This window comes from Podarcis raffonei, chromosome 13 (genome assembly GCF_027172205.1).
Source record: "Podarcis raffonei isolate rPodRaf1 chromosome 13, rPodRaf1.pri, whole genome shotgun sequence".
Classification (NCBI taxonomy): domain Eukaryota; kingdom Metazoa; phylum Chordata; class Lepidosauria; order Squamata; family Lacertidae; genus Podarcis; species Podarcis raffonei.
Window position 1 is genome coordinate 50,367,969 of NC_070614.1, and position 22,646 is coordinate 50,390,614.

The 22,646-nt window shown below is 43.3% G+C and overlaps 2 protein-coding genes across 2 annotated transcripts in view; one reads left to right on the forward strand and one right to left on the reverse strand.

The window, feature by feature from the left end:
• Positions 1–22,646, reverse strand: part of LOC128400541 (immunoglobulin superfamily member 1-like) — a 100,290-nt gene that overhangs the window by 43,886 nt on the left and 33,758 nt on the right. The gene's annotated exons all lie outside the window — the stretch shown is intronic.
• On the forward strand, positions 5,693–21,865 carry LOC128400546 (uncharacterized). The gene is made up of 9 exons (XM_053362815.1): positions 5,693–7,733; positions 8,152–8,190; positions 8,951–9,247; positions 9,938–10,231; positions 10,815–11,111; positions 12,139–12,450; positions 13,148–13,249; positions 18,909–18,930; positions 21,102–21,865. The coding sequence occupies exons 1-9, from the start codon at positions 7,700–7,702 to the stop codon at positions 21,277–21,279; spliced, it is 1,575 nt and encodes a 524-aa protein (XP_053218790.1). The 5' UTR covers positions 5,693–7,699; the 3' UTR covers positions 21,280–21,865.

The window sequence follows — 22,646 nt, forward strand, 5'->3', positions numbered from 1 at the left end:
ATTTTTTAACAGAGGTTCTGTTCTTCCCAAGAGTGCACAATGGATCTACACAATGGTGTACACATGTGTGGGTTCAGGTGTATCTCTTGTAACTGTAGCAATTAACAAGGAGGCAACAGAGCCCACAGAAGAATGGAGAACTTCAGACAAGTAGGGAAGCTTTGCCCCTCCCCCCAAGGTGTTATTGAATTCTCATAATTACCGCCCAGGAGAGTCATTGTCCAGCAATGATGGCCTTTGTGGTCCTTCAACATCTGGTAGGTCCAGCCTTGATAGAAGGGCTCAGTTCAAGCTTGGGATGTGTGGGGCAAAGTTGCCTGCTCCCTTGGCTCTGTCCAAGGTGCTGAAGTTCTTGTCTCTTACTGTCCTCCTTCCCTGCCTCACCATCTTAGCTTGGAATGTGGAACCGGAGTCTGTTCAATGAATACATCAGCTCAAAACCACTTCCTGCACCAGCTTCCTCTCAACCTCTCCCTGCACTCTGAAGTTTAGCCACTTAAAAATCCTATTGCCATGCCTGATAAGCTAAAAGTAATTTTTTAAAAAGTATTATTGAACAGAGGTCTATACCATTTTTCATTTAGAAAGAACCTACCAAAACTGAGACACAGGTGGCATTGTGGGTTAAACCACAGAGCCTAGGACTTGCCGATCAGAAGGTTGGCGGTTCGAATCCCCACGACGGGGTGAGCTCCCGTTGCTTGGTCCCTGCTCCTGACAACCTAGCAGTTCGAAAGCACAAGTAGATAAATAGGTACCGCTCCGGCGGGAAGGTAAACGGCGTTTCCGTGCACTGCTCTGGTTTGCCAGAAGTGGCTTAGTCATGCTGGCCACATGACCTGGAAGCTGTATGCCGGCTCCCTCGGCCAATAAAGTGAGATGAGTGCCGCAACCCCAGAGTCGGCCACAACAGGACCTAATGGTCGGGGGTCCCTTTACCTTTACCTTTACCAAAACTGTTCGCTTTGCAAGAACATAACAATACTAAATAAACATTAACCAGCACCCGCGAAAACTTCCACCAGGTCCAACTCATATATTAGTCCAGGCAATACAGATCCAATCAGCTTATACTGGAATTCACAAAGACTAAATCTCTCAAGCATCCCTAGTCAAGGTGGAGGCATAGAGCCTTCTTAAAGAAAGGCTGGATAGATTTCTACATTGGATGCCTCCAGAGGAATCCCCTGTTTATCAAGCAGTGCGGGGGCGGGGTGTTCCCACATATAAATTCCTTCTTTTCTTCCCAACCAGACTACAACCAGGAATACCAGAAGGCAGCAATTTCCATTCTGTCATGTATTCATCACAACCTGTGCTGTTTCCATGCTGCTGCAGTTCTGCTTCTGCCAAATACCACACATTTCATCATGCTCTTCGCTAGTTACATAACTTACATCCATTTCAATGTAAAGGAAATGTCAAAACAATACTTTTTTCAGTCAATAATTGGAGGTTGTGGATGGTGCAGCCGGGAGAGCGTGAGACTCTTTAATGCCAGGGTCATCAGTTCGAGACTCATGTTGTGCTGTGAACCGTCCTGAGTCCTCCGGGTATAGGGCAGTATATAAATTCAATCAATCAATCAATCAATCAATCAAATGTATTGGATTAATAAAAAATGATAGGAATTAATACCAAACATATTTGCTCATATGTTCCAGACCACAGATGAACATTCATACTGTAGCAATTTCCACTTCCTTTTCCATTCTCATTTTAATCTTCTGACATATCCAAGTACAACTCACCCAATCATCCCCTGACCATTGACCATGCTGGCTTGGGCAGATACATTTTGGCCCAACAACAACTGGAAGGCTACAGGTTACCCCAGCCTTGTTCTAGGTAGAGGACAGAGGGCCTTCTTGGTAGTGGCACCCTCCCTGTGGAGTGCCCTCCCTTCAGATGTCAAGGAAATAAACACCTATCTGACTTTTGGAGGACATCTGAAGGCAGCCCTGTTTAGGAAAGTTTTAAAGACTTGATGTTTTTATTATGTTTTTAGATATGCTGTAAACTGCCCAGATGGGTGGGATATAAATAAAAAAATAATAATAATAATAATAATAATAATAATAATAATAATAATTATTATTATTATTATTATTATTATTATTGGAATTGCAATAGCTAGATGTGCCATTGGAAGCTTATGTCCTCTGGCCTTGCTCGAGGTTAATCCAAGGATACAATCTGAGAGATTGCCTGTTCCAACATAGATGCCAAATTGTGAGAGTGTTGCAACATAAACTCTGCAACAGGTGGCAGCAGCGACAAATTTAAAATACGCTCTCAATACTTCAGCCAACCAGCAGGTGAAAGCAAAGCGTCTCCAATAGATCCTTCTGGTGTCTGAAGCTTCAGCTAGTCAGAAACACAAGCAGGATGGAGGACTTGTAAACAGGGGCATTTGCGAGGGAGGAGACTGAAGAGAGTGAGCTTGTGTATTTTGGATTAAGGCTGGTTGCTTCTCTGAGCTGTTTGGAGCCTTATTTGTGAGTTTGTTTGTGGATGTTGGTGTGTGCTCTGCTAGAATTTCAATAGGGACAAATGTCAGGTTCTCACTTGGGCAGAAGTAACCAGCTGCATCAGTATAAGCTGGGGGCATCTGGCTTGCTGGGGGAACATGTGGAAAGGATCTAGGGGTCTTAGTAGACCACAGGCTTAACATGAGTCAATGGGGTCATACAGCAGAAAAAGAAGAAAAGCTAATGCTATTCTAGGCTGCATCAACAGAAGTACAGTGTCCATATCAAGGGAGCTCGTAGTAGCACCCTCTTCTGCCCGGGTCAAACTCCACCTGAAGTTTCGAAATTCACTCATCCTCTCTCCCTGCACATCACCTGTACAATTACCAATTTATGCTATGGCTTCTGTCCATTATTATAACCCATCCTCAAAACAATGGAGTAAGAGTAAACCTAAGGAGCGCCATGACTGAAAGCTGAGGAAATCTTAATCTATTTCAGCATTCCAGCTTTTGTATGTTTCAAAGTACGCCTGCGAATCTTTCTCAGTTTTACTGCTTTCTCCTTTGTAAACTGCTTTGAGGGTTCTTTTTTTGCAAACAAGAGGCGTATAGATATAAATAAATTAAATAAATGGGTTGTTCCTGAGGAGATGCTTTTTCTCCTTCGAAATGAGACACTTTCCTCAGAAAGGGGACCCTTTTTCTCCTCAGAACAGGCCGGGAAATGAAGAAACTGAGCAGAAGCCGAGGAGCAGGTCTCCCTCCGCCTGAGGCCTTTTCCCGCCTTTTTCCTCCCCCTCAACCTCGGCTCTCCAGATGTTTCAGGCCTACAACTCCCATGATCCCTAGCTAGCAGGAACAGTGGTCAGGGATGATGGGAATTGTAGTCTCGAGACATCTGGAGGGCCGAGGTTGAGGCAGCCTGCCCTAGAAAGTGCTGGAAGAGCTGCCCCTCCCCCTCTCTCCTCAGGGAGAGTCAGGGGAGCCTTGGCAAGGCAGGGAAGGCAACCATCTTTCTTTCGTGGGGATTCAAAAAGTTCTTTCTTGTCCTCTTCCCAGGGGCAACTGATTTATTTCATAAAATTTATAGGCTCTTGATTGTGAGGGTGGGGGGAAGCAGTCTGGAAAAAGAAGGGTTGGTCCTCATATCCAGAGGCCTCCTAAGCAGCCACAGTCTGAAATCCATTAATTCATGTAATTCCCTCAGGCGCCCATGAGGGGTTTTAGGGGGGTCCCTGGCCAGAGGATGGCTTGGGGTTCCCCTCCTGCCTCAAGCAGAAGAATCGGGGGCTTCTTCCGGTTTTCCTGGTCTTCTCCCTCAGCTTGGAAAAAGTCACATTTGCCTCTCTTTCCCCTCAGTTTCCCAATTCATTGGCCTAAGGAGCCCCTGAAATACGCTCAACAAACAATACAAGCAACACGCAGACCAGTATACTAGATAGCACTGTAATTCTTATTGCATAATATCCATGATTTAGTAACAAAAACAAAACGTGTGCACTTGTAAATTCTCTAATATATTTCAAATCAATTGAACATCTCCTGAAATATGCTCAGCAGAGTTTAATTTTCTGAACAATCTCTTCTTCTTCTTCTTTGTTTGTTTGTTTGTTTAGTAATTTGTTTTATTGGCTTTATGTACAATCTTTACAGCAGAGGACTTTACAACCAAAATAAACCTTTACAACAGAAAACTTTACAACCAAAAGAAACCAATAACATGACTCTCATGTTTTCATTTGTACTAAATTCTTCTCAAATTTCCCTATTTTACCATTCATTAACTTCTTCTTTTAATTCCTTGTTCTTGACCTCCTAAATGGCGTATTTGTCCTCTACAGTTTTCCAGTTACTGCCTTATACTTTCCTCCCTCTATACCTGTTACTTCCCTTCACCCAGGTGTGATCTTCTCTGCATACTGTTGTGTGAACAGCTATTAAATTCGTTTTCCCGTTTGTATTGTAATGGTCTCTTGTATCCTTGTGTCCTTCAGGCTCTTGCATGTTAAATTTAAGCTCTGAAACCAAACCAATATATCCCTGTAAGCATTCCCATTCTTGGTCAGTTTTTGGATTAGAGCAGCCTCTAATTGATGCCGTTAGTTTTGCCATCTCTGCAAATTCACAAATTTTAGCTGGCCGTTCTAATAATTCAGGCATTTTTTCTGATTTCCTTTTTTTTTTTTTTGCCACTACTATTCTAGCCGCTGCTGTTGCATACAGGAATACGTTCTTTTTGTCCATTTTCTGTACAATCTCATGTGACCATAAAACTGCAGGAATCTCAACTAAAGTATCCAGGACAGAGGGTCATCCTCTTCTTCTTTGCCGATCCCTCATAGTAAGATTGTCTTCCATGAACACGGTCTTAACAGTGAGTCCGTAAGTGACTGTGGAGGCCAATTCTGGACCCACACGTCCTTCCACAGTGGGGACATTGGTTTCTGGGCAGGATTTGATCATGGTGTGGATTTGCCAATCGTGCCTTCCTCTTAGCACGTTTCTCCCTTGCGTCCTGAGTTCGAGTGTCTTCAAAGCCCAGGACACCTTTGGTCAAGGCTGTTCTCCAACTGATGCGCTCGCAGGCCATTGTTTCCCAGTTGTCAGTTTTTATACTACATTTTAAAAACATTTGCCTTGAGAGAGTCTTTAAACATCTCTTTTGTAATTTGCTTTCCATTCTTGAGTTGGGAATAGAGTAGTTGAGAAGTTGTGGGCTCTCCTTCCTTGGAGGTTTTTCGGCAGAGGTTGAATGGTTATCTGTCATGGATGCTTTCGTTAAGATTCCTGTATTGCAGGAGGCTGGACTCAGAGTCCCTTCCAACTCTCACGTTCTAGAATTCTTTTCTTCTTCTTCTTTTGACAAAGTAATAATCATAAATAAATCAGAATAAAAATGTGCACCCCCACCACTGAGATCATTCCACTGTAACTATCCAGCCTCCCCAAAATTCAACACTTCTTGCGATAGTTTGACCCCTTTCCATTTAAACAATACAAATTCTACAAACACCCTTCATACCTCCACAAAACTATTTCTTATATTCCCTGTCTTACCTTAATAGCACATGTTAATTTATCATTAATAACTATAGCCCACACCTCTTGATACCATTCTTTCCTTTTATATCCTTTCACAGCCCCAGAGTCAGAGGAAGTGGGAGAAAGGCTATGAATAAGACAAGACGTGACAGTTGTCAGGAGCTGTTGGCCACAACATACTTTGCATCAAATAAGCTGACATTTGGGAGTGTGAAGAGGATGGAGGACCTGCTTACAGACTTTTGTTGTATATAGAGAGATATAAAATCACATTGTCAAAGGCAAATTGAATTGAAATACTTTATTGTCACTTGTACAACTTGTATACAGTGAGATTACACGAGCACCCCCCCACTCAGCTCTCTTAGTCTTAATTCCCCTCGTTTACTGACGCACACCCACCAAACCCGAAAGTCAGTTGCCCTGTTATTATCTTTTCATTCAGCAGCCTAACAGCCCATGGATAGAAGCTGTTCTTTACCCTGTTGGTGCGACTAATCATGCTCCTATATCTTCTGCCTGAGGGCAGGAGATCAAGAAAGTGCCGGCCAGGGTGTGAATCATCCCTGAGAATTTTCCTCACTCTCCTGAGGCAACGTACTTCCGCTATTTCATCCAGTGGATTCACGGGACAGCCCATAATATCTTGTGCTGTGTTCACCACCCTCTGTAGGCACTTCCTATCAGATGATGTCAAACCAGCATACCACACCGTGATGCAGTATGAAAGGACACTTTCTATTGTTGACTGGTAGAAGGAGATAATCAGATGTTGATTGCCATTGTTCTTCCACAAGACTCTGAGGAGATGGAGTGTCTGTTGGGCTTTCTTAACCACCTGGGTTGTATTTATTTTCCAAGTAAGGTCTTCACTGAGATAAACTCCTAGGAATTTAAAGGAAGAGACTCTCTCCACACAGCCCTCCCCGATGTACAGCGGGGCTAGTTCTCCTCTCTTCCTCTGAAAGTCCAACACCATCTCCTTTGTCTTGATGATATTAAGGTGCAAGTTGTTCCCTAGGCACCATGTAGATATTTTTTGGACCTCCCTTCTATACACTGATTCGTCTCCACCTGTTATTAAACCCATTATGGTGATGTCATCTGCAAACTTAATAATTGCAGCAGGCGGGTCAGATGATGCACAATCGTATGTATACAATGAATATAGATAGGGACTTAGCACACATCCCTGTGGTATGCCAGTCCTGATTTTTAAGGAATTAGATGTTACACGTCCAATCCTCACTGTTTGTGACCGATCTATCTGAAAGAATGTTTGAAGCTTTCTTATTCCGGGAACTTAGGCTGGGTACAGACTTATACCTTCAAATCACATTTGAAGAACATTCCTTCCTTCCAAGAATTCAGGGCGCTGTAATTTGCTAAGGGTTTCCTCAGGTTTGTGACTCTGAGAAAAGTGAAGGGAATAATTTGAGGCAGATTGTCTGGGATTTCTCAGTCAGGGACATGCAAGCCATGCTTAATGGGAAGAGAGGAATGAAATGAGAAGTGAAATTAGGAAGTGGAGAAAGATTGCCAGCCTTGCCTCTTTTCCCGTGTAAAAGGCATTGGCGTCAAGGACACTTTTTTCAAGCCCTCCCTCTGCTTCTCCTTCACGTCACACTTCTTGCTCTGTACGTGTCACAGAGCTGCCCCCCAAAAACCAGTTTCCAAAAATAAGCACAAAAGAGAAAGCGAGGACCACAAGCCAGCATGAGGACTGTTTCATCCTGTGTGATGCTGTGCAAAATAACTGTGCCTCCATCCGGTGTGATGCTGTGTGTATTGTGCTTGATAACTGTAAATGAGCATTTGTGTTTTTCAAAGATCTTTTGTCACCCCCACTGACTTTAAAAAGCCCCAGCTTCCCTATGTTCCCTATAGTAGGTGCTAATGTGCTCAGCATTTTATCAGTTACCCAATTTCTCTCAGCTTCCACATCTGCATTTGAGAGTGGCCATGACAGCTTCTGCAGAGCAGCTCAGTGCTGCAAGGCATGCTGGGAACTCTTCTTGAGGCCACCCTGGTGGTCAGCCCCGTTTGACACCAGTGGCGCACCCAGAATGCTCAGCAACGCCACTGTGTTTCTCCTCAGTGTGTTTGGAAAGAAGATTACTATTGCAGATGCATCAGCTCAGTGTTGCTGCTGAAGCTGCTTCTTCTAAACCCCATCCTTGAAGCATGGAGCAAATTGGCCGTCTCTTTGTCCTCCTGGGTAAGACCCTTTTCTTCTCCCCTGCAACCCCACTCTTTTCCTTCTTCTGGAGCCTCCTATCTACACTTCCCTTCCCAGTTTCCACTGTCTGTGTTTACTCAAATCTTCTGCCTCTGTTCTCTGTTTCCAGGTGGGTCTTTAGGGAGGGATGAGCATGTCTCAGGCAAATCATTCACAGCATCCACACAATGTTACTGGCATGGGAAAGTTTGCTCTTTTTAACTTTTACCTTTCCTGAAAAAAACCCAAAATAAAATCATAACCTCAAGAAATGCGTCAGATTAGGGGGTATTGCTTTGGGAGAGAAAAAATGTGTATGAGGCTATTTAGGAGTCCAGATTATGAAACTTGAAACAATGCCAAAAACCTTTTATATATATATCTAAGCATCACATTTTTCTCCTCTGTTGTTTTTCAGCCTCATTTTTTGCTCTTTCCTGGATGGCGGCCCTTGCAGGTAATCCAGTTAATATAACTTCAAGTATGTAGTGGTAGGGAGATACTGTCTGTGCTTACCTGGGGGGAAAGAGTGCAGAAGAACTCTTCCTCTCTTCACTGAGTAACGAGGTTGTGCTGTCCATCACTGGTGAGAAACGTACTCATCGTGACAGAATTGCATGCATTGATAGAAATGCATGAATTGATGTAGCAATGGGGCAGGACAGTGGCCACGCAGACCAAGGGGAGGCGGGTAGTCGGTGTTGCAGCAGGAGTAGGTGACACGGAAAGGGTTGTTGGAGTAGCTGATTCTGTAATCCTCCCAAAGTCCTATTTCCTTTTCTCATTTATCTCCTTGCTTACTGAGGGGGGGGAGAGGTTATAGGTCTACAACTCCCATCAGTCATCCACCAAGCAGCTTGATGGGTATTGCAGTCCAACAACATCTGGCAACCCAAGGTTCAAACATGCTTGTTTAGGTGAGCTTTCCTCAAGAAATTATGTTTGTCAAAAATTGATTGGTTTTGCTGAAAGGTTCCACCAGTTAATGGAATAGAATTATTGGAATGCTGTTCAGGTGATTATGATAGTGACCCTAAGGAAGTAGATTGTGGAAATCTGTGTGTAGCATTTGTTTAATGCAGGACTAAGAAGGACCAAGGCATTCTTGGCACTAAACAAGCATACCTTGAACCAACCCTCATGTGGATGAGGGACTACAAGAGGGAAGGGGCTGAATGGCATTTCCCCCTTGCACTTCTTCCCTTTCCCCAATGCAGTTCTGCCTCCACCAGCTCCAGAGCTGTCCATTATCCCTCCAAGACAGACCTTTCTCCAGGGACAGCGGTTCAAGTTGAAATGCTCCCACCCGGAAGGGCAGCTGGCAGCCAAATTCTTATTTTATGAAATTAAAGCTGATGGTGGGTGGACTAAACTCCAAGAACAGTTCAATAATACCCTGGAAATCACTGCAGAATTTCAGGAAATAAAGAAATCATTTGTCTGTGCCTACATGGAAGAAAGCAGTGCAGGACAACTATCTGAACTGAGTAATCACATCAACGTTTCCATCCCTGGTGAGTTTATTCAAGGTTGGATTTAGGTTTGATGAGGCCCTAAGCTACTGAAGGTAATGGGGCCTTTTGTATTTCCAGCTGTCCTTTGTCAACAACAAATTGTTGCTGTTTTTTGGGTTGAATATGTGCTATATGGTAATTTATGGACCTAATAGGTATCTAAAGCCATTTGCACATGTAGAATGTAGGCACCCTATATACAGAAATGAGCAAACCAGCGATATTTTAGGGAGCTGGCTAGCAGGCGGGGCCCATGACTTACATCACAGGAGCCTGCACAACACAAAACACAGTTGCTGTATGTAGATTTTATTTTCTTTGTTTTTTTTTATCTTATGTTTTGGAAATGTACATCCAGGTTGTTGTTTTTCCTTTAAATTTTTTTGGGGGCCCCAAGAGAGTGGGGCCCTAAGCTATAGCTTGTTTAGCTTATACGTAAATCCGACACTGATTTTCTTGATTATTTTTCACATACTTGTTCTCGCCTATTATTTTTTATTATGTAGACTAGTTGGGTATTTATTTCTGCAAATGAAAAGCGGGGTAGAAACCCTTTAATGAAATGGAAGGAAACATACAGTATGTGTCAGTCTTAGAAAGGAAATTGTGAGAAAACAGAAAACCTTTCCCTTTTACGTTGTTCCCTAAATCTTTGGATGCTTCTCTCCCTCTGCTTCCTGTGGAACCCAGCGTCCTTCCCACCTGCTGAACTTTTTCAGCAACCACAGGAACCTGTTTACAGTCCAGGAGAATGGGTTACCTTGACCTGTTCAGCTCCTGAGGAAATGGACGTGGCAGGATTCAACTTCTACAAGGAACATGATCAGAACTACAAGGTGTTGCCAGATCAAGGAAGCGGCCCCTATGCAGCATTCCCTGTGAATAAAAATACTGCTGGAGTATACAGATGCCTATACTGGGTGCAGAATTCAGGACAGATGATCCAGTCCCCAGTGAGCTCCCCAGTCTCTGTAGTCATGACAGGTGAGAGAGTTTCTTCTGCATGCTGATGGAGGAGATCCAAAAGGTCTCAATGTCTGGCAGGGAGTGGGGAACATGGGAAATGTCAGCCTGGTTATTTTACAAGGTGACAGATTCGCAGTCTCTGGACAACATTCACCCCCCTTCTCCAAAGTCATGGACAGCTCAGAAAGTGGCAGAAAAGAAAGCGCAGAGGGTACAAGTTCAGATTACAAGGTGTAGACGTGACGTAAATTAATAGGAAGGGGGTGGATTCCTTAATTGGGAGCACCGCCATTTCTAGGAGAGATGTGTTCTTTATTCTCTTGCTGTGATTATTAAAGTTTCTAACTGGTAAGAAGACTCATTTTCCTTTGTTCTGCTTATCTACTGCCGCGAGGGAATAAGCCAATTTCCTGAAGCCTGACATGAGTGGTCTGTTAGAGATTCCAAGACCCCGCCAGGGCCACAGATTCCAAGGTTTACTGGAGGGTTTATTGTTAAAATAATTTAACCAGTAAGATGGGTATGCACCAAATTCCTGAAACAGAGGTGTTTAACAAACAAAGATTGTTCTTCCTTTGTGCTCCTTCTACTTCCTTCTCAGAACACCCTCGTCCCCCAGTCTTAACTGTTTCGCCAGAAAAGGATAGCTACAGAAGAGAGGAGTCCATAAAACTTAGATGTTCAGCTTATGAAAGCCGTGATGTATCAAAGATCCAGTTTTTCAAGGACAAGAGGCAACTGCAACTCATCAATGTCCCCTCCTCTCTGAACACCTTCACACACATACAACTGCTTCTTCCTCAAGATGGTGGCGATTACTCCTGCAAGTACCACATTGTGGAATCCGGGCGAGAGTTGCCATCCAGAGAGAGCAACTCCATCAGGATTTTGGTGTGGGGTGAGGAGGCCTTTCTTTGTAATATGGGTCTCTTGGAGGGGGAAATGGGAAGGTGGACTGAGTTTGGGGGAGGTTGGGCAGTCAAGGAATAGGGGGAATAATTTTGTTAGTAGAATATGTACAGTGGTACCTCGGGTTAAGTACTTAATTTGTTCCAGAGGTCCGTTCTTAACCTGAAAATGTTCTTAACCTGAAGCACCACTTTAGCTAATGGGGGCCTCCTGCCGCTGCCACGCCGCCGGAGCACGATTTCTGTTCTCATCCTGAAGCAAAGTTCTTAACCCAAGGTACTATTTCTGGGTTAGCGGAGTCTGTAACCTGAAGCGTATGTAACCCGAGGTACCACTGTACAGAATTCGAAGATCACCCGTAATTTAATAGTCCTTCCAAACGCCCCTTTTCTTCTATTATTTATCAGCTTGCTTGTTTCCAGTCTGCCTGAAGGACCACACATATCTGCTATTTGGGTCCCTGAAGCACAGATTCACACAAAGCGGCAAAACGCTCTTGCAGGTTATTAACAGGATTTTTATTTGAAGTGCATATGCAGAACAAAGGCACAGGGCAATCAGTACGCAACCTGTACACAGTAGTCAGGGTGAGCCCCTTTATATAGATTTGCAAAATCGAATACCACCTGATCTCTTGTAAGTCACCTGATTTCTGGGAAATCGAAACTTATAATAAGTTCCTATATTACCATATAAGGTAATATAGGGCCTTCTCTCCCTCCTTCCTGCAACCTCCCTCATCCTGGTGTGACAATAAATCCTTGTTCTTTATCTCTATCTGCCCAGGCTAGACATTCTAACAAGGGGCCCATTTGCAATGTAACATTTAAGCATGTCCTTCAATAATAGAACAATTATATTGTAATATGCTCCTTCATGCCTTTGAAACACATTGCCCCTTCCAGAACAACATTGAAGGAAACAAAGGCAGGGTGCCTGCCCCGAGGAGCATACAAGGGATGTTGTCACATGGGGATCCCTTCTGACCTTGGGATTCTCTTTGATTCTCTCTGCAGATGAACCACTTTCCACAATACATCCACTGTCCAGCCTTCACCAGGCTGTTCTGAGTTTTGCCGCCACAACCGGGCCCCCTAGAAAGTCAACACTGGCAACTTCATCAACAAGCTCTTCTCGCTACATCGCCAGAACACTCTCAACACGCACAAAGCTCCTTGCATCAAGCACCTCCTGGTCCAGCTCTTCGCAGTTGAGTCTGCATTATAGCACCTCAACCAGCAGCACCAATGCTCAGGAGAGCAGGAAATCATCCACCTGCTGTGATCCCAAATCAAGCACAGACCAAAAGAAGGACGATTCAGAAAAAGGTACACCCCTCTCATGACCCTGTCTCTCTCTCTCTCTCTCTCTCTCTCTCTCTCTCTCTCTCTCTCTCTCTTTCTTTCTTTCTTTCTTTCTTTCTTTTATATTTGTATACAATTGTGATTGTATAGGTAATAAGCCACCCTGAGTGCTGCAGTTGCACTAGAAGGGAGCAAAATGTCCAAATAAATAAATAAATAAATAAATAAATAAGGGTTGCACTGTGAATAACTCACCTGATTCAGCTCAGTGAGGAATATTATTTTCACCCTACGAAAATAAATGGAAGCAGCGCTACTGCTGCCTGATTTGTTTGCTTTTGTACCGTTATTTTTGTGTGTGTCTGGTGGTATTGTTTCATATCTGATGGTACTGTATTGTTATTTTATCATGCGTGGCTGTGTTTTAGGTGATAAAATAGGAATGTTATGATGTTGCCATGCTTCCGTTTGAGAGGGTCGACCTGAAAGGCAGCCTATAACTACAGAATATGGATGGTTGGAAAGAATAATATTTAGAAAGGGCCAATCAATGGACTTCAGAGACCAGGGAGGGAAGAGGAAGGGTGGAAGTTAGAATGGCCAAAGAGGGGAATATGTGGAGCAGCAAAGTTAATAGATACTAGCCAAGTCTTTGTTTTGTAACAATTGACTATTTCTCTGACCAATAACCCCGTTCTGATCAACAGCAATTCTCTTGCAGGTTCATATCCTTGTCTAATCTCACTGGCCATTAGATGTGGCACCTGCGGATGTCTCCTCCTCCTGGTGTTTGTTGTCTGCATTTATAGGAGAAAGCACAAAGGTATTTGGCAAGGCAGGGGAAGCTGAGCCTGGGAAGGCGGACATCCCAGGAGCAATGCAGATGTGGGTGGAAATAACCCCTGATGGAATCGTCACAGCCAGAATTATCACTAACTGCTTATGCACAGCATGCCTTATTCATTTTTTTATTTTGACAAAGTAATAATTATAAATAAATAAGAATGAAAACCCCTTCATGGATCACTGCCTTGCCGTGGCGAAGGGGCTTGAAGAACTCAGAGAAGCTATGAACTACGCCGAGCAGGGCACACAAGATGAACAGGTCATAGTGGAGAGTTTTGACCAAACGTGATCCACCTGGAGGAGGAACCGGCAAGCCACTCCAGTATCCTTGCTAAGAAAACTCCATGGACAAAGACAACAGGCATATAAAATTTATGACGCTGGAAGATGAGCCCCTCAGGTCGGAAGGCGTCCAACATGCTACTGGGGAAGAGCGGAGGGCAAGTACAAGTAGATCCAGAGCTGATGAAGCGGCTGGGCCAAAGCCGAAAGGATGCTCAGTTGCGGATATGCCTGGAAGCAAAAGGAAAGTCCAATGCTGTAAAGAAAAATATTGCATAGGAACCTGGAATGTAAGAACCATGAACCTGGGTAAGTTGGAGGTGGTCAAAAATGAGATGGCAAAAATAAATATTGACATCCTGGGCATCAGTGAACTAAAATGGACGGGAATGGGCGAATTCAGTTCGGATGACCATCACATCTACTACTGTGGGCAAGAAACCCGTAAAAGAAATGGAGTGGCCCTCATAGTCAACAAAAGAGTGGCGAAAGCTGTACTGGGATGCAATCTCAAAAATGATAGAATGATCTCGATACGAATCCAAGGCAGACCTTTTAACATCACAGTAATCCAAGTTTATGCACCAACTACTGGTGCTGAAGAAACTGAAATTGACCAATTCTATGAAGACTTACAACACCTTATAGAAGTGACACCAAAGAAGGATGTTCTTCTCATTATAGGGAATTGGAATGCTAAAGTAGGGAATCAAGAGATAAAAGGAACAACTGGCAAGTTTGGCCTTGGAGATCAAAACGAAGCAGGGGAAAGGCTAATAGAGTTCTGTCAAGAGAACAAGCTGGTCATCACAAACACACTTTTCCAACAACACAAGAGACGACTCTACACATGGACATCACCAGATGGGCAGCATCGAAATCAGATTGATTATATTCTCTGCAGCCAAAGATGGAGAAGCTCTATACAGTCAGCGAAAACAAGACCTGGAGCTGACTGTGGCTCAGATCATCAGCTTCTTATAGCAAAATTCAAGCATAAACTGAAGAAAGTAGGAAAAACCACTGGGCCGGTAAGATACAATCTAAGTCAAATCCCTTATGAATACACAGTGGAAGTAAGGAATAGGTTTAAGGATTTAGATTTGGTGGACAGAGTGCCTGAAGAACTATGGATGGAAGCTCGTAACATTGTACAGGAGGCAGCAACGAAAATCATCCCAATGAAAAGGAAATGCAAGAAAGCAAAGTGGCTGTCCAATGAGGCCTTACAAATAGCAAGCAAGAGAGAGAGAGAAGGCAAGCAAAATGCAAGGGAGATAGTGAAAGATACAGGAAATTGAATGCAGATTTCCAAAGAATAGCAAGGAGAGACAAGAAGGCCTTCTTAAACGAGCAATGCAAACAAATAGAGGAAAACAACAGAATGGGAAAAACCAGAGATCTGTTCAAGAAAATTGGAGATATGAAAGGAACATTTCGTACAAAGATTACCATAATAAAGGACAAAAGTGGTAAGGACCTAACAGATGCAGAAGACATCAAGAAGAGGTGGCAAGAATACACAGAGGAATTATACCAGAAAGATATGGATGTCTCGTACACCCCAGGTAGTGTGGTTGCTGACCTTGAGCCAGACATCCTGGAAAGTGAAGTCAAATGGGCCTTAGAAAGCAGTGCAAATAACAAGGCCAGTGGAAGTGATGGTATTCCAGCTGAACTATTTAAAATTTTAAAAGATGATGCTGTTAAGGTGCTACACTCAATATGCCAGCAAATTTGGAAAACTCAGCAGTGGCCAGAAGATTGGAGAAGATCAGTCTACATCCCAATCCCAAAGAAGGGCAGTGCCAAAGAATGCTCCAACTACCGCACAATTGCACTCATTTCACACGCTAGCAAGGTTATGCTTAAAATTCTACAAGGAAGGCTCAAGCAGTATGTGGATCGAGAACTCCCAGAAGTGCAAGCTGGATTTAGAAGAGGCAGAGGAACCAGAGACCAAATTGCAAACATGCGCTGGATTATGGAGAAAGCTAGAGAGTTCCAGAAAGACATCTACTTCTGCTTCATTGACTATGCAAAAGCCTTTGACTGTGTCGACCACAGCAAACTATGGCAAGTTCTCAAAGAAATGGGAGTGCCTCATCTGTCTCCTGAGGAATCTCTATGTGGGACAAGAAGCTACAGTTAGAACTGGATATGGAACAACTGATTGGTTCAAAATTGGGAAAGGAGTACGACAAGGCTGTATTTTGTCTCCCTGCTTATTTAATTTATATGCAGAATACATCATGCGAAAGGCTGGGCTGGATGAATCCCAAGCTGGAATTGAGATTGCTGGAAGAATTATCAACAACCTCAGATATGCAGATGACACAACCTTGATGGCAGAAAGTCAGGAGGAATTAAAGAACCTTTTAATGAGGGTGACAGAGGAAAGCGCAAAATATGGTCTGAAGCTCAACATCAAAAAAACGAAGATCATGGCCACTGGTCCCATCAACTCCTGGCAAATAGAAGGGGAAGAAATGGAGGCAGTGAGAGATTTTACTTTCTTGGGCTCCATGATCACTGCAGATGGTGACAGCAGCCATGAAATTAAAAGACGCCTGCTTCTTGGGAGAAGGGCAATGACAGGCCTAGACAGCATCTTGAGAAGTAGAGACGTCAGCTTGCCAACAAAGGTCCGTATAGTTAAAGCCATGGTTTTCCCAGTAGTGATGTATGGAAGTGAGAGCTGGACCATAAAGAAGGCTGATCGCCGAAGAATTGATGCTTTTGAATTATGGTGCTGGAGAAGACTCTTGAGAGTCCCATGGACTGCAAGAAGATCAAACGCATCCATTCTTAAGGAAATCAGCCCTGAGTGCTCACTGGAAGGACAGATCATAAAGCTGAGGCTCCAGTACTTTGGCCACCTCATGAGAAGAGAAGACTCCCTGGAGAAGACACTGATGCTGGGAAAGATGGAGGGCACAAGGAGAAGGGGGCGACAGAGGACGAGATGGTTGGATAGTGTTTTCGAGGTTACCAGCATGAGTTTGACCAAACTGCGGGAGGCAGTGGAGGACAGAGGTGCCTGGCGTGCTCTGGTCCATGGGGTCACGAAGAGTCGGACACGACTAAACGACTAAACAACAACAAGAATGAAAATGTGCACCCCACCACCAAGATCAGTACAGTACGAATTCCGCAAATACCCTCCATATCTCCTCAAAATATTTTCTCCTGCATATTCCCCGTCTTACCTTAATAGCACATGTTAATGTATCATTCATAGCTATATCCCACACCTCTTTATCCCATTCTTCCATTTTATATCCTGCTTGCTCCTTCCACTTCCTAGCTATAATAATTCATGCAGCTGTCAATAAATTTGTGAGCAAGTTCTTCCTAGCCTTCAAACCTTCCACTCCATCGTAAATGGATAATAATGCTACCTCTGGACTTTCGGTCAGCTTTAACCCAGTGATTTCTGTTATCTCCTTAAACGCCCTTTGCCAGAAAAATTGTACATATTTATATCCCCACCACATATGAACATAATTCCCGGTTTCCTGGCATCCTCTCCAACATAGCACCGAATATTCATTGTTTATTTGATTTAATCTGACTGGTGCTAAATACCATCTCCAAACTAATTTATAATAATTTTCTTTTATTCTTATGACAACATTTTCAATGTTTCTCCCATATCCCCCCCCAGCTGTGACTGTTTATCTGCCATGTTGTCTCCTTTTCCCACACCTCTTTTAATTGATCTTCTTCATCCTCCATTTCTACTAATATTTTATATATTTCAATGGTTTCCCCTTTTACAACTGTATTTTCTTCTCTATCTCTTCTTTTTATAATCTCCCCCCCCTCATTTTTTTCTATATTCTTTGCAGTTCTTGTTTTCCCTTAACCCCTTCTTTGTGCATCTCCTCCAGTTGTATACAGTTAAACCAAGTTATTTCACTTCCTGTTAGAGCTCCTCTTATTTGTTCTTTGCTTCTGCCTTATTCGTGTTTGTCCTCATCTCTTCAACAACAGCCAGACACACCAAAACCTGCATTTGCAGGAGAAGCTATATCCATCAGTATTTTTTATCAGGAGAAACCTCGCCTGTTCTATTTCTGTGTGTCAGGTTGCAGTTAGAAGCACAGCAGCAGGGTTATAAAAGGGAGCAGCCCCATCTATTTGTCCAGGACAGAGATCTGAAAATGTTTGCAATGCCCTCTTCATGGAGATGCCATTGAAAACTGTTTGAACCTTCTGTGGTTTTAAAAGACAGTGGCTTATAAAGAGCACATCCTGTCAGCCTTTGTAAGACCTTTGCAGACTCTCTGTTTGTTTCAGATTCAAAATGATGGCCTCTTGGCCTTCAGAGCCCTAAACAACAACCATCCTTTAATTCCCCCCTTTATTTACCCATTAAGAATTTCACATAATGAACTACAATGTTTTGTTGTAAAAGAAAAAAATATTCACAATAAGAGGCGAGAAAAAAGAAAAAGAAGAAAAGAAAAGAAAGAATAAAGAAAAAAATTAAATGAAAAATCTTATGAAAAATGTACAAGAAATGCAAACCATCATCGACATTATTATAAACATATATTTCCAGTAAGAAATCCTTTTATCTTCAGCTTATTGATTTCTCCTTGCCACTCTTACTTTCTTTCCTATACCTGATCTCTGGTTTTATTCCTTGACTTACTTGAAGACTTCCTTCTACCACTATGCGGTTTCTAATTTCTCATATCTTAAAATTTCTGCATCCATTTTTACTCAGTGGAGAACTATTCTCTTATCCCTGTGGAATTTAGTCTATGCTCAACCAAGTATCATCACTGGAACAGTGTCGCATCATGTAATTTTTAAAAACATCCCATTCTTTTTTTTTTTTATCCTATCTCCTGAATAGTTTCTTATGAATTCTGTTAATTTCGCTAATTCAAGATATTCACATAGCTTTAGGTGCCATTCTTATTTTGTCAGAATTACATTACTTTTCCATTACTTTGCTATAAGAATCCTGGCAGCCGTAGTAGCATAAAGAAAAACTCTTTTATTAGCTTTTGGGGTGTTTGTTGTAAAAATACCTAATAAAAACAATTCTTTTTTTTAGGAAATGTACGGTATATTTTAACATTTTCTTCAGTTCTTCGTGTCCCAAAATAATATGTTGGTGGTATAGTGGTGAGCATAGCTGCCTTACATCTTTGAAATTTCACCCACTTCTCTGAGTGTTGCAGCACTGTTCCCCAGCCAAGCAATGTAAAGTGCAGGATTCTAGAGGATATTGCGCCTCACGTGCTCTAAATGTGGGAACCCCTGGTGCCCTGTCTTTGTGTCTCCTTCTTCGCTTAAGAGTCACACACATTCACAAACTTTTTCTTTTCTTTTCTCAGATAAGAGAGTGATCACAGCAAGGTGAGTGAGTACGAAAACTTGGGGCAGCTGTCAGAAGCAGCTTCCTCCAAGCTGTTAGACATGATGCTGCGGTGTGTGTGGCCTGATCATCGGAGGAGTCGGGGCTGCTGTGTGTTTAAAAGCAGAAGCAGGGACATGCAGTCAGGAGTGACAAGAGGCTGCAAGGGTGTGGCTGCTTAAAAAAAGCCACCTCTTTTCAAGAAGATAAAAAGAGCTCTTTAGCACAAGGCAAAGGGGATTCCTTTGGCCCAGCCTCCATTTTCCAACTGTAGCCAGCCAGATGCCTCTGGGAAGCCCACCAGAAGGCCATTCCTAATTCCTGCTCCCCTGGTTTTCAGCGATAGAATCAAAGAATTCTAGAGTTGGAAGGGACCCTGAGGATCATCTAGTTCAGGCACCCCCAAACTCGGTCCCCCAGATGTTTTGGGACTACAACTCCCATCATCCCTAGCTAACAGAACCAGTGGTCAGGGATGATGGGAATTGTAGTCCCAAAACATCTGGAGGGCCGAGTTTGGGGGTGCCTGATGTGGTCCAACCCCCTGCAATGCAGGAATATGCAGCTGCCCCATACGGAAATCAAACCTGCAACCTTGGTGGTGTGGTGGAGTCTCCTTCTTTGGAGGTCTTTAAGCAGAGGCTTGACAACCATATGTCAGGAGTGCTCTGATGGTGTTTCCTGCTTGGCAGGGGGTTGGACTCGATGGCCCTTGTGGTCTATTTCAACTCTATGATTCTATGATTCTATGATTCTTGGCATAATCAGCACCACGCTCTAGCCAACTGAGCTACCCAGGAAGAAGGACTGAAAGGACAAGTTTGAGGGTGGCAGATAAGGAGGGGGAAATACATAAAAAAATAATAACTGTCCAGTAGCATCTTAGAGACCAACTGAGTTTGTTCTTGGTATGAGCTTTCGTGTGCATGCACACTTCTTCAGATACAGTTGAACCAGAAGTCAAAAGACCTTTATATATAGTGAGAGGGTGGGGAGGGGTATTACTCAGAAGGGTGGTGGGAATGGGTGATTGGCTGATAGTGGTAAACAGTCGACACCTATCAGCCAATCACCCATTCCCACCACCCTTCTGAGTAATACCCCTCCCTGTCTCACTACATATAAGGGTCTGGTGACTTCTGTTTCAGTGTATCTGAAGAAGTGTGCATGCACACAAAAGCTCATACCAAGAACAAATTTAGTTGGTCTCCAAGGTGCTACTGGACAATTTTAAAAATTTTTTAAAATATATTTCTACTGCGTCAGACCAACACCACTACCTACCTGAATCAGGAGGGGGGAATGATTGGCATGTTGGAGAGAAGGGAAGATGTCTGTAAGGGATGGGGTGGCTGAGACCGTGACAGAGCCAGTGGACAGGGAAAGGTGGGGGCAGAAGGGGCGAAGGGAGCAGAGCATGATTCCAGATTGCCGGAGGCTGGGCTAGATGACTCTTGGGGGGGGGTCCCTTTAATTCTTTGATTCTATGATTCTAATGTCTATTCTGGACCCAGGAGGGCAGGCAGCTCCTGCTACGTGGTTCTGTCCTCAGACAGATGCTTTGATGGCAGTTTGGACTTTTCACAAGAGGGGGATTAATCATTGAGTTACTTGGCTGTTCACCTTTGCTGTGAGCTGCTGTGTGTATTCTCTGTGTAAGAAACTGGGACGGAAACTGTGGAAACATTTAAAAATAAAATAAAATAGTTTAGCGAGGTTATTTTCCCATCCATTCATGGCTGGGATTGGGAGATTCTTCCTGTCTTTCATATTGAAACCTTCACAACTTCCTCCATGAAACCTTTGACAATACAATAACTGCCCCCCCCCCCAATTTCTATTTAAGGAAATAGAAACTGAGCTATGGAATTGGCTGCTACAGGATGTGGTTTAGATGCCTTTTGAAAAGAGGTACATTTGTGAAGAATATTCTGCCAAAACATTTTAGTCATGACAGCTAAGTAGATCTTCACTGTGCAGAAGCAGTCTACCTCTGAATTGCTGTGCACTGGAGATAAGGAAAAGAGGAGCGTGGCCTGTTTGTGAGTTGCCCAGGAGTGTCCAGCTGGCTGCTGTCAAAACTGAATGAAGCAAACCCTCAATTTGCTCCCAACAGCCTTGGGGGGGATCATCATTCTTTGAACATGTCCCTCAATTTCCTTCTCCTTTTCAGGACTCAGATGCCTTTTACTGCCTTGCCGCCCCCTGCTCTGCCGCAGCCCCCAATATCGCAATCATGGATGGAGAGCGGAGCCAAACCAGCGGAAGACCAGGAGGAAGGTCTCTACAACAACATTCCCCTTCAGGGCAAGAAGAGAGCAGAACAATACAGAGATTCTGAAGACGAATGAGCCATCGGGAAGATTAAAATATTCAGATGGGGATTTACGACCAGGGAGATGGGGTGGAAGGGGTCAGGGAAGAGGGCAGTGTTCTGCCTTCCCCTGCCTATTCCAGCATATGGCTTGGCTCACTTTCTGCAGTACTTTCCTCAAGAGCAGGGGTCAGCAAACTTTTTCAGCAGGGGGCCGGTCCACTGTCCCTCAGACCTTGTTGGGGGGCCGGACTATATTTTGAAGGAAAAAATACGAACAAATTCCTATGCCCCACAAATAACCCAGAGATGCATTTTAAATAAAAGCACACATTCTACTCATGTAAAACACGCTGATTCCTGGACCATCCGTGGGCCAGGTTTAGAAGGCAATTGAGCCGGATCCGGCCCCCGAGCCTTAGTTTGCCTACCCATGCTCAAGAGTTTGTCAGTCTAAAATACTTTGCCGTGTTGTCCAATCTCAATATTTTGATCTTGGATTGTTTTTTGTTGTATGTTTATATTTTTAAAAATCAAAAAAAAAAATTATATAATGTGACCTGTTTGGATATTTTCTTTGTAATTAAAGAAATATTTCAAATAAATAAGTAAATCAAAACTTTTTTTCCCAGTCTCATTTTCTCTTCTTTCCTGTATGGTATCCTTTGGAGGTAAGATGAAAACTGATGCATCCCTGAAGCCAATCTTTTCCCCTGAAAGTAATTCCTTGAGAGACAGAAAGACAGCATGCCCACATGGGCGTAGCCAGGATTTTTGTTAGGAGTGGGGAGGGACTATGTTGGGGGGGGGCGCAGAATGAATGTGATTGGTCAGTTAGATAGGTATTTCTATTGTTTTACCTGATTGGGTTCCAAACAGCTCATTAAATAGCTCTGCATCACCCAGCTTTGTCTTGATCCGTTCAGAAGATCATGCAAGATCTTAATGCAGAACTAAGTTCCATTCAGGAACAGTCCTTTGCACAGTGAACAGTATTGTTCACTCGATAAAAATGAAAGCTAAAGTAAAAGGCAGTAAGGGCTTGCAAACTAAAAAGGAAAGCGTAATGATAAAAGGAAAAACTGATAATGAATGCCCCCCACCCAAACCCTCCAATTGACAATTATAGGCAATGAATCATTGCTTTGTGAACTGAAATCAGCACAAGCAGTACACTCTCAATTACAGTCCCAGAAACCCTTTAAACCATGGGTAGGCTAACTAAGGCCCGGGGGCCTGATCCAGCCCAATCGCCTTCTAAACCCGGCCCGTGGACGGTCCAGTAATCAGCGTGTTTTTACGTGAGTAGAATGTGTGCTTTAATTTAAAATGCATCTCTGGGTTATTTTTTCCTTCAAAATATAGTCAGGTTAGGTAATTCTGTCTCTATAATTCCCAAAAGAA